General features: G+C 42.0%; 2 protein-coding genes and 1 long non-coding RNA gene across 19 annotated transcripts in view; 2 read left to right on the top strand and 1 right to left on the bottom strand.

Annotated features, from left to right (window-relative positions):
- The window catches only part of LOC119498854 (protein fem-1 homolog A-like), a 3,583-nt gene extending 921 nt beyond the window's left edge, over nt 1–2,662 (top strand). Inside the window, 2 exon segments of the mRNA XM_037787942.1 lie at nt 1–775; nt 777–2,662. The exon segment at nt 1–775 is cut by the window's left edge and continues 921 nt beyond it. Of these exon segments, the coding sequence (XP_037643870.1) occupies nt 1–775; nt 777–1,127 (1,126 nt within the window). The 3' untranslated portion in view covers nt 1,128–2,662.
- The window catches only part of LOC119498856, a 12,786-nt gene extending 2,626 nt beyond the window's left edge, over nt 1–10,160 (bottom strand). Inside the window, exons 1-2 of the long non-coding RNA XR_005209197.1 lie at nt 10,150–10,160; nt 9,775–9,785 (exon numbers count right to left, since the gene is read on the bottom strand). This is a non-coding gene — a long non-coding RNA (uncharacterized LOC119498856). The remainder of the gene's footprint in view (nt 1–9,774; nt 9,786–10,149) is intronic.
- LOC119498852 (receptor-type tyrosine-protein phosphatase S-like) overlaps nt 6,850–13,006 on the top strand; it is a 75,499-nt gene continuing 69,342 nt past the window's right edge. For 8 of the 17 annotated variants that reach the window (XM_037787934.1, XM_037787940.1, XM_037787938.1 and 5 more), the window contains exon 1: nt 6,854–7,225. The gene's annotated coding sequence lies outside the window, so the exon portion shown is untranslated. Of the gene's footprint in view, nt 7,226–13,006 lie in introns of all 17 variants that reach the window. The other 9 variants (XM_037787927.1, XM_037787924.1, XM_037787926.1 and 6 more) reach the window with 3 other exon arrangements.

Genomic DNA, 13,006 nt, shown 5'->3' with positions numbered 1-13,006 from the left:
GCGTATTGATGCACTTGAACTCCTTGGGGCTACTTTTGTGGACAAGAAGCGGGATCTCTTGGGGGCGATGAGGTACTGGAGAAGGGCAATGGAGCTGAGGCAACCAGGGGATAAAGCTGGATCCCTGGCAAAGCCTCCACCTGGTCCTCCTATACCTGCTTACGGCTGTGCGAAGGAGGTGAGCACTGCAGAGGAACTGGAAGCTCTCATCACAGACCCAGATGAAATGAGGATGCAGGCCTTGTTGGTACGAGAGCGCATCCTGGGGCCATCCCACCCAGACACCTCTTATTACATCCGCTACAGGGGAGCTGTGTATGCTGACTCGGGCAACTTTGAACGCTGCATCAGCCTGTGGAAATATGCTTTAGACATGCAGCAGAGCAACCTGGACCCTCTGAGTCCAATGACAGCCTCCAGCTTCCTGTCCTTCGCCGAGCTTTTCTCTTTTGTTCTCCAGGACCGAGCCAAAGGCACCCTGTCGACACGCGTGACCTTTCACGACCTCATGACTGTGCTGGGGAAAAGTGTGAGGGAGGTGGAGAGAGCTGTGGCGCAGAGAGACAACCCACCAGAGGCTCCTCAGTTCACCAAAGCGCTCTCCATCATCCTGCACCTCATCTTTCTACTGGAGAAGCTGGAGTGCAGCCCGGAGCAGGAGCACCAGAAGAAGCACACAGTGTACCGCCTGCTGAAGCTGAACCCTCGAGGCCGCAGCGGCTTCTCGCCTCTCCACATGTCCGTGGACAAGGAGACCACGTCTGTTGGTCGCTACCCCCGTCGGCCGCTTCCCCTCCCAGGCGGTGGCGGCGCTGCTCCTAGAGTGTGGCGCAGACGTGGATTCACGGGACAGTGAAAACAACACGCCTCTGCACGTCGCTGCTAACAACGGTTGTCCGGAGATTATGGCACTACTCATGAAGGCCGGGGCTCACTTTGACGCTACGAATGCACAGAGGAAGACAGCCTATGAGCTGCTGGATGAGCAGAGCAGCGGGCACCCGGCCCTCTACCCACTGAACTACGTCACCCTTCAGTGCCTGGCGGCGCGTGCAATTGAAAAGCACAGACTGCCCTACAGGGGACTCATCTCTGAGGAGATGGAGGCTTTCATTGAACTGCACTGACTTCCACTACTCTCCCCCTGATGAGGCCCCCCACTGCACTACTCTTCCTGTGGTCTCCCACGCCACAAACTTCCTTCTCCACACTACTCATCTTTGTCTCCTTTTGGCCTCTTCTTCTCTCCTGGCCCTACCAACCTTGTGTCAGACCCAACCATAGCAATAAACATCCAGCCTCTGGGCTTAAATCTCTGGCTGTTCTCTGGTCAGTTGCTTGATTCTAACATTATAAATCACTTTCAAAGTGATGGTTGGTTTCTAATGCTATTTAAAGTTGGGTGAAACTTCAACTTGATATAGGCTTAATGCATTTTCCCTCTTTTTGTAGAAAGGAGACTTACAGTATGATGGTGCTTGTGTGTGTGTTTGGTGGTGGCTTGTACTGTATGAAAGACGGGTTTCAGTATTACTGATGGGAAGCGTCTGATCAAAGTAGCCAGTGCATGAAAATCAAGAGTGAATATGGTAGCTCACTTTTGCAAATTCATTCATAAAGGAAGTGTTTTGAACAACCACCCAAACTTGCTCGCTGGTAATGTTTAGCATATTCCACTTCACATACTGTATACCATCTGCTGTGTTTCTTTGATATGGGAAGGTGTTTGAATTTACTGTGCCAAATGTCAGCCATGGAGCCGTGTTCTGTTACAGACTGTAAACTGGTGACAAAAAACGACAAGCAACTAACTTAATATCTTCCTAATTATAAGCAAAAGTAATAGCCTCAAGTGGAGACGTACATGAAGAAGATCAGGAACGTTGAGGAGAAAGAGCTGGTGCTATTGTTTTGGCTAACACTCCCCTGTCTCCACACAGACGTGTATTACCTATGCAGTTTGGGATATTCCAATCAGAGGCAATGTTTTTCGAGCAAAAATTCACTACACAAACAGATTTTACACAGGATCATTCTTCAGTTTTACATGCTTATCTTACGGCTCAAACCTGGGGCTGCTTCGTTTGACAATGAATTGGTATCTGAATTTTATGAACTACGAATGTTTTCTTAAAACGTCTGCCTAATGTCCGAATGAACAATTTCAAACCAGAGCCTAAAGTGTGCCTCTACTTCAATGTCAACATCAACAAAGATACTCAATTCACTCAGGCAAAGAAGCAGCGTCAGGACATTTTGTGAAGATAACAACAGAGCTTTAAGCCCTCTTGTTTGTATCTATGGGGAAGTTTAACTGTCCAAAATCATGTGTCAATTCTGTTCGGAGTGAATTTTCCCTTTAACCTCAGATGCAGTTTGCAGAAATGGAACCCGCCATTCTGTCTGCATCTTAGTCTTACTTTTAATAGTCTCTCTTTTGTTTATCTTGTGTTATCATGAATGTTTTATTTGTCTGTCTGTGCTAAGCACCACCTGAGTTGAATGCACACCGAGAAGCTCTAAATCCTAAATGGACAAACTTACATTCAGACTATCGACTGTCGCTGCCTTTCTCTTTCTCAACTGATTCGTTTAACTGATGATAACTCAAGAACAAAAGTGCGTTGGAGATACTTGAATAAAATTCAGTATCGCAACATAATCTGTGTGTGCCTGCATGTGTGGGTGATCTCAGTTTTGCTGTCTTTTTTTCTACATGTGGGATATCTTACTTGGGATTGTTTTTGATTTGGAAACTATTAGTGTTATCTGAAAATTGAAAATTAATCTCTTTCTGTGCTTGGGTTTGTCGCGAGTTCTTTAGCTTGAGGGCTGTTGCTTACAATGGACGCATTAAGAACATCATTATACACATTTAGATGGATTGAAATGGTTGCAGTAGCAGGACATAAAAGACCCTAGCAGCCAAATTGCCTTACTTAGAAAGACGCATACAAAGTGTTACATTAGCAGGATATTAAAAAATAATCAGCGGCTACTTAATACAGCTCTTTACACCAAATATGGGCTCTCCACTGCTCTGCTCACATAAACTAGAGGGCACTGAAATAAAGCATAACAGAAACTTGATCTTTCTGAGTCCTGCACTCTTAAAGTATAAATAGAGCGCAATTAACGTCACTGCTGCGGGGCAGATGTAGAGACAGGGCACTTACCCTGCTAATTTTAGGGATCTTTTGCCCTAGCTTAAACTCTGGAAATGGGAATACTGTAACGCTATACAGTCAGGCAGGTCACAGGGTGACTGGCAGAGACGGCACGCAGACAACAGAGACAGCATTATTCTGAGAGGAAACAGAAACAGTATGAGCACATTTATTTTAAAGAAGAGGAAGTTGGTTTAACATAAAATATTAATGACGTGCTGTTGCTACTGTACATGTGACAGGTGTCATGTTGGCAGAGTGAGGATAGAAACAGCTGCTGGTTGAGAGGGGTTCAAGTCCCTGTGACAAGATCATACAGCCAAGAGCTCTGTTATAGCTGACCTGACCTCTGACCTTTCTGTAAAAGGTGCCAGGGGATTATGGTAATCATTATGTTTAGACATGAATTCAAATGTTGACAGACATTGGAAGCAGGACCTATGATGTCATGATAGTGCTGCCCCTTCTTAGTCGCTGAGTTGACTAATCGGTCCTTTTGGTCTTAGTCCATTAAGATTTCTTCAGTCGATTAGTTGTTTTTTATGCTTATTCTTGCTGAATGACTTATTTCCAAAACACTTATGAGCACATCTCTGGTAAACGCAAGATTTAAAGTGGTGCGTTTGTGTGATTCTTAGTGTAGAAACTCATTTTTACAGATTAATTCAACTAATCAATAAGTTGACTAAATCGTATAAGTACTAGTCGACTAAGAATATCTTTGGTCGTGGACAGCCATATGTCAAGAGGTCAAAGACAGCTACTGTTGGGATAAACAAAGAGAACGTGTGTCCTATAGTTCTGCATATAGTATATACCGTATAGTGTATATATATATATATATATATATATATATATACTGTGTATATATATATATCTTTGTAGTAATCCATCCATTGAAGCCGATCCCAGCTGACATTAGGCGAAGGCGGGGTACACCCTGGACAGGTCACCAGACTATCACAGGGCTGACACATAGAGACAGACAACCATTCACACTCACATTCACACCTACGGACAATTTAGAGTCAACTATTAATCTGCATGTTTTGGGATTCTGGGAGGAGGCCGGAGAACCCGGAGAAAACCCACGCTAACACAGGGAGAACATGCAAACTCCACACAGTGCTCACCACTGCACCACCGTGCCGCCCCTTTATAGAAATTTCAGTGCTTATTTTTAGTTTCCAAATGTTAAAATCATTTTTTGGGAGCATTTCTTCAGCTAACAAAAGAATCTTGCCAGACAAATACTGTTGCACATGATACTGCATTCATAAACCTTTTCTACAGTAAATGCAACAACACATAATAGTTCCCACTAGATGTCACTAGCAACAAAGAAAATCAATCAGAGGGGCAGCCTTTGTCCCTTAAGGACCATGTGATAGACTCAAAAACTGTAGATTGCAATTACCATCAGAAATGATGGCAGTTGGTTCATTTTCCCGTCTCTTTCTCACACTTTGTCAAACAGTCTTTCTGTCAGAGAGCGAGAAACGGAGAATAAGTTGTTGGGAACGATTTTTACCAGCTTAATAGTCAGGGCTGAATATGCATTTGTAATGTATGTGGATGAACAGAAATCCAGGCGGGCAGAGTTGCTGACTCTGAGCTTGTTTGCAGAGCGCTGCTCAGGGATCAGCAAAGACGTTAGAATAAAGCCTCCTTCTTCACACAGTCCTGAAGTGTCATGCCAACCTCCACCACCACCACACAGCCAACACCTCAGATTTTGGCCTCGTGGCGGTTGTTTCTGTCATGTTGTGTGACCTAAATAAGAGCAAATCTTAAAAAACAATAGCCTGTGTTCATCTGGAGCATCTTCTAGAAGCGAAAACATCGGGCTTTGTTGTCATTTTTACATTTATGGGGTTTCTTTCAGTTTCATTTTTATTGATATTTTCCAAACAAAATGAGGTTTACACAATAATTGTACCAGAACAGGATCTTTCAGTGGCATAGAGTTCAGACAAATATGGTCCATTTCCACAGTATTTCACATGTTTTTTATTTTATTTCTGGGGTTTTTTAGCAGGATATTCCCGTAGAGGTTTAAAATCCCTTTTCCGAGGGAGTCCTGGCCAAGACGGCAGCATAAAAAGTTTCACATAAAAAGCACAAACAACAGAGCAGCAAAAAAGTTAAAAACAATATAAGAAATTCCACATAAAGGAAACAAATAACAGACTTAAAATAATCCGCAAATTGCATCAACCAATGAATTAGCAGTGTTGTTCAGTAATGGGACATGTGCATTCAGTGGTCAAATCTGGCATGTTTATAAAATAATCTAGTTTAAAGTGTCTGTAGCTCACACCAAGATGAGGGTGCAAAAACTTAAAAAGCATTTTTGACCAAAGACAATGCGAGTTCAAGGAATGACGTACATAATTTGTCTGCAGGACTGAAGGTTGCAGCCATTGATATAGTTTTAGTCATCACATATATAAGGAGGCAGTTCATATAATATGGCCTTATGTAAAAATGTAAAAAAACTGCAATGATGTGTGCAGAAACCCGAATCAGATACACATCATAATGCAGCATGGTACACTGAATCTAAATCTAAATATATGATATGTTATCCATATCATAAAGCAAAAGTCAGTCACTCCAAAAATGTGTTTCATTAGCAATACAGTCCAGTCATCCTCCGTTGGAGAGTTTGCCTGCAGCCATTTCCATGTGATGCTTTCTCACTAGCTGCAAAAATGTTTTAGATTATTAGGCATTTTGACATTCTACAATGTGACAAAAGAACAAACATTGTAATTTGATATATAATTAAAAGACAAAACCCAGAAAATATTTTTAAAACAATTTTGTTCCACATTCCTGGAAAAAAAGACACCGCCAAATAAAAAAGTTTATTTGGGGCTTACTTGACCTTATTGATATGAATGAGGAAATGATTCTACCCCTCATTGATATAAATGAGGTACATTAAAATACTATAACACCTCTAAACAGGCTATAATGCAGTACAATTTAACAAAATGACCATAAAGTTGAATCAACTCCAAAACAGTTTCAACAAAAAACTGAATAATATAACCATCATGAAAGTATAAGATGAACTGCAGGGCTCTTGTAGTAGATTAGTTTTAACTAGGTGAACCACAAATACCATTAACTCTTGGCATCTATTGTCCTCAACAATAACTCACCACATCTTATATATATATTCATACCTCCTATGGTGTTATTATTATTAATATATCCCCATAATGTCCCAGCGGTGAGTCGTATAAATTTGAAAGTGTCCAGCTGTAACTTTAGTGAGGCTGTTCTGCTCTGTAGGAGCTGATATGGGGCTCTGACTCTGACTTCCTGCCAACAGCTATAATTAGACACTATATTATGGGAATCTACAGGGTTTCAAGGTGCTTATCTTCATTTTAGCCCCCTGGGGAGCAACAGTGGAAAAAAAAAAATCAGTCACCACCACCAACACACACACAGGAACAACCTGCCTCAGCTTCTTTTGCACCAGTCAGCGATCCAGCCAGAGCTAAGAGGAGGTGGGGTGGAAATGGGGGTAATAGGGGTGATGATGGGGGATACGGTTGCTATTGGAGATGTTGCCTGCATCACGTCATGTGTAGGGGGGAGGAGGAGGGGGAGGTGTGTTTGAGAGAGAGAGAGAGGAGGAGAGAGAGGAGGGGGAGGAGAGGAGGAAAGGAGGAGGGCATTAAGGAAGAAGGCAGGGAGTATCAATGACATCAACCAGCAGTATCTGAGGCCGCTCGACAGGGCAATGCTCTCCCGACAAAAGGGGCTGAGGAGCAGCCGGTGACCCGCTGAGAGCTCGGTCGGTTGGTCGGTTCGACAGCAGCCAGGAACGGACGCACGGTGACGGTGTGTTGGGGGGGGGAAACACCGGTGATGTGTGCATGCATCCCCCCACAAAGGCAGACCTTTCTCTCTAAGCGGAGCTCCGCTGCACACTGGATTACATTTATTTATCCGTGCTGTTTCATGAGGAAGCTTCCAGCTGCACATCCACCCACATGAATCTAGCAGACAGCAAAGAAGACGGAGCACTTCCTACCAAGGTAACCGCTCAGCATCCTTTTATTAGAATGTTTGCATCCTTGCACGGTGCACCCCACCCAGAGACATTCTCACTCTGTCGAATAGCAACTAATAAGTGTATGTGCATGATGCTGGGGGTGATATTGCACCGTTTAGCCTATCTCTTTGGCCGGAAGCGTTTTTTTTTTCTCCTCCTTTTCATCCTCAGTATCACTTGAGACTTTTGGGTGAGAATTAGTCCGCGGGGTTGAGCAGAGAGAGAGCAGGCTGGTTGGCAACAGAGCTCCTCTTCTTCACCCTCCTCCTCCTCCTCCTTATTGTTGGCTGGGCAGCATGAGGCACCAGGGCACACTGGCAGAGCCTTTGTTCCTCATCCACTCTCATTTAAAGTGGCTTTTCTGATGGCCCTTGTAAAGCAGGTGTAATGAGTCTGGTGTGAATTTTTTTTTCTTTTCTTTTTTTATAGTCTCAAAAAAGAAAAGAGATACAAGAACAAAACAAAATAAATAGTGCATCCTATACAAAATAAATAAAGCACCTGCATCCTATACAAAATAAATAGAGCACCTGCATCCTATACAAAATAAATCCTATATATTTGCCATTGGATTTAAAAAAAAAAAAGAGGAAGTTATCATTGTATTTTTCAAAGATGCCACAGCAAAAATCCCATTATAATAATGTCATACTTAACACTCCTTAGGGGGGGCTATCAGAGGCGTATTAATAATCCATATCACTCTAATTTTAGAGTGATTTTCCTGGTATGGAAGGCACCAGGTGGCGAGGCGGATGGACTTATTTAACAAGACTGTTTTCTAGACAATAGAGTGGCTGCTGCTGCATCTGCTGCTCCCAAGCATTACTTAAAACAAGCCCATCTGCACACATATATATAGGCAGTGTTTTGTAGTCCTCTCATATGTCTATAATTATACGCAGCAGTAGGATTTGCAGTTAAAGCAGCCACTCACGCGTACAGGCAGAGAGTGTATAATTTAATGATACATCGATTCATCCTGACATATTTTCCGAGGGCTATTGCTTGTTGGGGATTTAATCATGTATACACTCCAAAATGCCTGTTTAGGTTGTCTGTATTTCCGCTGCGTGGCTTGTGTAAACTGGAAAATCGCGGTGAATCCGAGGGAGGTCTTCCTCCTCGCACACACAGATGGGGTGAATTTTCCCTGGGGCACCGTGCGTTTGCTGGTTATTGTTCCAGACCATTTCCACATCCCTAATTATTTTAATCAGTCATTTATACACATGGATTCCTCTTTTTAGTACTTTCCTAGTCTTTTCCACCTCCCCTCCCTGCCTATTTAAAAGGAGAATACACAAGGCAACCCCACCTTCACGAGAGTATATATTTGCATTATTTTGACAGGGAAAAGTCATTATGTGGAAGCAAAATTATTCAAGTGTCATATTTCCTCTGTCTGTGTCTGGGAGACAGATCAAATACGCTCCTCCACGAGCCAAGAGATGCTCGGGCCCCACAGGTATTCATCTAGGCACTGTTAGGAGCAGTAGCTTATGAAATGAGTGATGGCATGTACTCCATTAAATAGCTTTCCACAGGGTTCATCCATAGGCCTCAATGGTTCCCTGCTCCTTCCAAGCAGATACCACTGTAAGATCCATCCACACTCGGAATATGCCGGATGACGTGCGCTCCCAGCGGAGCAGCTTTGGTTTCACGTCAAAGGCCTCATTGAAGTCTTATTCCCAGATTCTCTCAGCAGCATTACCCTAAACTGCTCCGCTCTCTACTTTTCCTTCCCTTGTGTTAAATGTTATGCACGTCCGTGGGGTTTTCATCAGAGTCGCTCCCATTAGCTTTGTTGCACCAGTCAGCTGGTAGAAAGGAGACTTTGATGCTGGGAGCGTAGCCACCTGTATTACAAGCCGACAGAAACTTGGTTGTTGTTGTCTAGGCATTGATATTAATTGACCTTTTCAAAGCTTTCCAAACAGTGAGCTTTCTGTCTGCTCCGCTTCTCTCTGCTTGTTTATTCAGGGGGCTGATGAGAACAATGCAAACAGCATGCAGAATGAGCCCATTAGGGGCTGGGCAATTGGGCGGAAATCATTTTAACAGTATTAAGAAGAATACTCTAAATGTGTTGTTAACTTTACAGCTTTCATCCAGATCCAGATCAAGTCAATTTTATTCATGTAGTCCCAAATCACAAAGCATATGATACCCTCTATATCCATAGACCCTTGATTTGGATAAGGAACACCCCCATCAAAAAAACAAACAAACAAAAAAACACTTCAATGAGGGGAAAAAAGAAACTTCAGGAAGAGCAACGGAGGATCCAGGATGTGCAATAAAATGATAAATGTTTATTAATTTAACCTTTGTTTTAATCAGGGAGTCTCTTGAGATACATTATCCCTAGTAGAGCAATAAATCTGCATTATTGTTTGTGGACTCTCTGTGGAATCACATTATGTATGATTCTTGTGTTTTATCGTTTTACAGCAGTCTGGCGGCCAAATGAATAATTCTGAGCATATTTTATTTATACATTTATTATGAAGAGTTTTGTCTTTACACTTATAACATCACTCTGATTCATTTATGTGTGAACTTAAATACATTAGCTATATAGTAATGTATGCTGACATTGAAAATATACTCTTATAATATTGATTACAACCATATCGGCCAGCCCTAATATCTATGATTTGTGTGGGAACACACAGTCGATTACCAACAATCACAAATGGCACAATGTTGTGCCACAATTAATGATCACATTTCATAATGAAAACTCATTACTACCCACAACAAATAATGTGTGTATCATCAAATATGCATTAAACATTTGCACATTATTGTGTAAAACAGAAATGTCCATTAACAATTTTCTTACGATTGAATTACAATTTGTTTGACATAAACAAATATAATTTAGTATAAATATAACACTATTAGGGCTGACAAGAATCTGACAATTTGATATGTATCATGATACAGGGGATTCAATATATTGCGATATATTGAGATACTGTAAGCAAGACGATAAATTGCGATTGTTTAAATCGAATTTTAGGAAAACAGTCATAGTGTAAAGAAGACACCACCATATGCATAAAATCAGAGTAAAAAAACTTTTTCATTCAGTCAGAACAGTGGGATCTGCTTTTATCACAGTCCCTATAACATCCAACATCATAACACTACTTCTTGTGCAATCAAAGCCATTGTCTGCCGTGAATTTGACTTTGCATGAATACTATTAATTCAAAATCAATAGTGTTTTTGAGAATCGATACAGTATCACAAAACATAATATCGTAAATCAATATTTTATTACACCCATAAACACTACGATCATATAGTAAATGATCAGTTTTGCTAATAAATGATCATTCAATTCAATTTCATTCCAATAGGGTATAACTAAAAAAAAATAACTGTAAAAGTTATGTGCAAAATGATTTAAGAAATATCATCATCCAGACCTAGCAGCCATGTTCGTTTCGGGGTGTAAGCCTGTCTACCTTTTAGCCTCATTTTGGCTGTCTTTAGCTGTAGGTGAGCTATGTAGACAGGTCATTTATATTTCCATTTAAATATAGTACCAGAACTGATCGAAACTCCGCCATAACCTTGTTGTGCAAAGACCAATCTCAGTCTGTTTTTGTTGACGCTCTGAAAAGCAAGCTAGACCTTAATTATTATGTTTAAACATCATTTGCAATTATGTGTTCATGGTGTGTCCGTGTGTGCATATGAGTGAAGGCGGTGAGATAGGTTGTGACTTGACTGATGCCCTTCTCCAGATGAATCAGAGATTCTGATGTGTCAGCAGGGATGAATAATGCACACACACACACCCCCACTACCTCTCTCCTCTTCCTCTCTTCTCCACCTCTTGTCTTCAGTCGTTCGCCTCTCTTTTCATCACAACTGCCACATCTGAAGACATCTTCACCTTCCTCCTCTCCCCTCCCCCACCCTCCTCTCCTCCCTTATGCAAAAGAGGGCATCGCTTCCCCGTTGCTGCTGCTGCTGCTGCCTCGCTGTCCTCCGGTCAACCCTCCTCTCTCTACTTCAACAGCTAACTCCTTCTCTTCCTGAATGAGAGTTTTCTTTTTCAGCTCAAGTCTCACAGAGTCTCCTTTTGCGGAAAAGGTTTCTGCACCGTTGCGTGACAAGGAACATGTTTTCATTGTGCTGACATTTGCACTGAAAATGGCTAAACGTGTTGATGTACACAGCTCATTATCCAATGGTGACGAGCGGGACGTGCAGCCATTGACTCGGTTTGACAGTTACATCCCTGACTGACAGGAGTCATTAGGAGGGGAGGCCTGACTGACAAGATGGCTGACAAAGCAGAAGACAAAACTGCCTAATCAGAACTCGGAGAAAGAGCGGGCGCCGTCTACTTTTTGAAGTGTACAGTTAGCCGCCAATAAATGTTCAAACAGCAGAATATTCTATGCACCTTGCCTCGAGCGCTTGACGAAGTCCTCAAGAGTATTTTCAACTCTTGGAGTGAAAGACTCCTCCATGCATATAGAAGGCTGGATGGATTCATTTGGGTTGGATGGGTGCCAAAATGTATTTGAGATCTTGCAAAATATGAAATAAAAACTTCATTTGGATTCGCCTTGTTTGGTGGGATGAAGCCATATGAATGATAATGCAGAGCGTAACATTGCATCTCTGTGTTTAGGGCCATTATATCACTGTGATAGATGTTGTGTGGTAAAAGACAGTGGATGATTAGGTTAGCTTAGGGATGGCAATGTTGTTTACTCGGTTGGCCTATTGGATGGATTGCTGTGAAATTTATTTAAAGACATTCACATCCTCCTTTGGATGAATTATAATCACTTTGATGACCCCCTAACTTTTCATCTACAGAGCCATCATTAGCTACGTAGCAACCTTCTAGCATGTTAATGCGCCAAACTAACATTATACGTGCTCAGCATGTTGTCTTTGTGAGTATGCTGATGTACGCGTTTAGCTCAAAGCAATACATGTGCCTAAGTGCAGCCCAGTGGGAAACCTCCAGGTCTGAAAAGTGAAGCCAATGCTGAAGTGCCTTAAACTTGCATTCTTTCTAATAGCCAGCAGGGGGCGACTCCTCTGGTTGCAAAAAGAAGTCTGATTGTATAGAAGTCTATGAGAAAATGAACCTGCTTCTCACTTGATTTATTACCTCAGTAAACATTGTAAACATGAGTTTATGGTCTCAATCACTAGTTTCAAGTCTTCTTCAATACAGCATGATGTTCATTTAGTAAATTATGGTCCCATTTAGAGTCAAACAGACCATAGAGCAGGGTATGCTTTAGGGCGTGGCTGCCTTGTAATTGACAGGTGGCTACCACGGCATCGTCAAGCCTGGGAGTTGTCGTGTTTTCTGGTGCCTTCAAATGGGGTCATGTTCGTAAGTGGAAAGTTTCTGAAGCCTCCGATTTCACGACTTATGACGAGTTTGTTGACGTTGGCCGAGGCCATGACTTTAATTTTTCAGTGCATAATAAGTCAATATATTGTAATTTTAGTCGTATTTTATTTTTCTTCGTAATTTTATATGTCTGAGGAAAATGTTGGTATTCCAAAACGGCCTCATCTTTTCCATTATGTCATTATGCTTTTGCATTTCCTGCATTATGTTACCCGCTTGCTAGCTTGCTAAATTGTCAGCCTCTGTGGCTTCTACACGCCCACAGTAACGTTAATATTGCCGTGGCTTAGAAGCGGTGTTCTCACGACTTTACCACTTGAACGCCAATATTGTGTACACAACTTCATCAGGTCACGA

The sequence above is a fragment of the Sebastes umbrosus genome, chromosome 12 (genome assembly GCF_015220745.1).
Source record: "Sebastes umbrosus isolate fSebUmb1 chromosome 12, fSebUmb1.pri, whole genome shotgun sequence".
NCBI lineage: Eukaryota > Metazoa > Chordata > Actinopteri > Perciformes > Sebastidae > Sebastes > Sebastes umbrosus.
The sequence above is the reverse complement of the archived record's forward strand: the minus strand, read 5'-3'. Positions and strand labels throughout refer to the sequence as shown.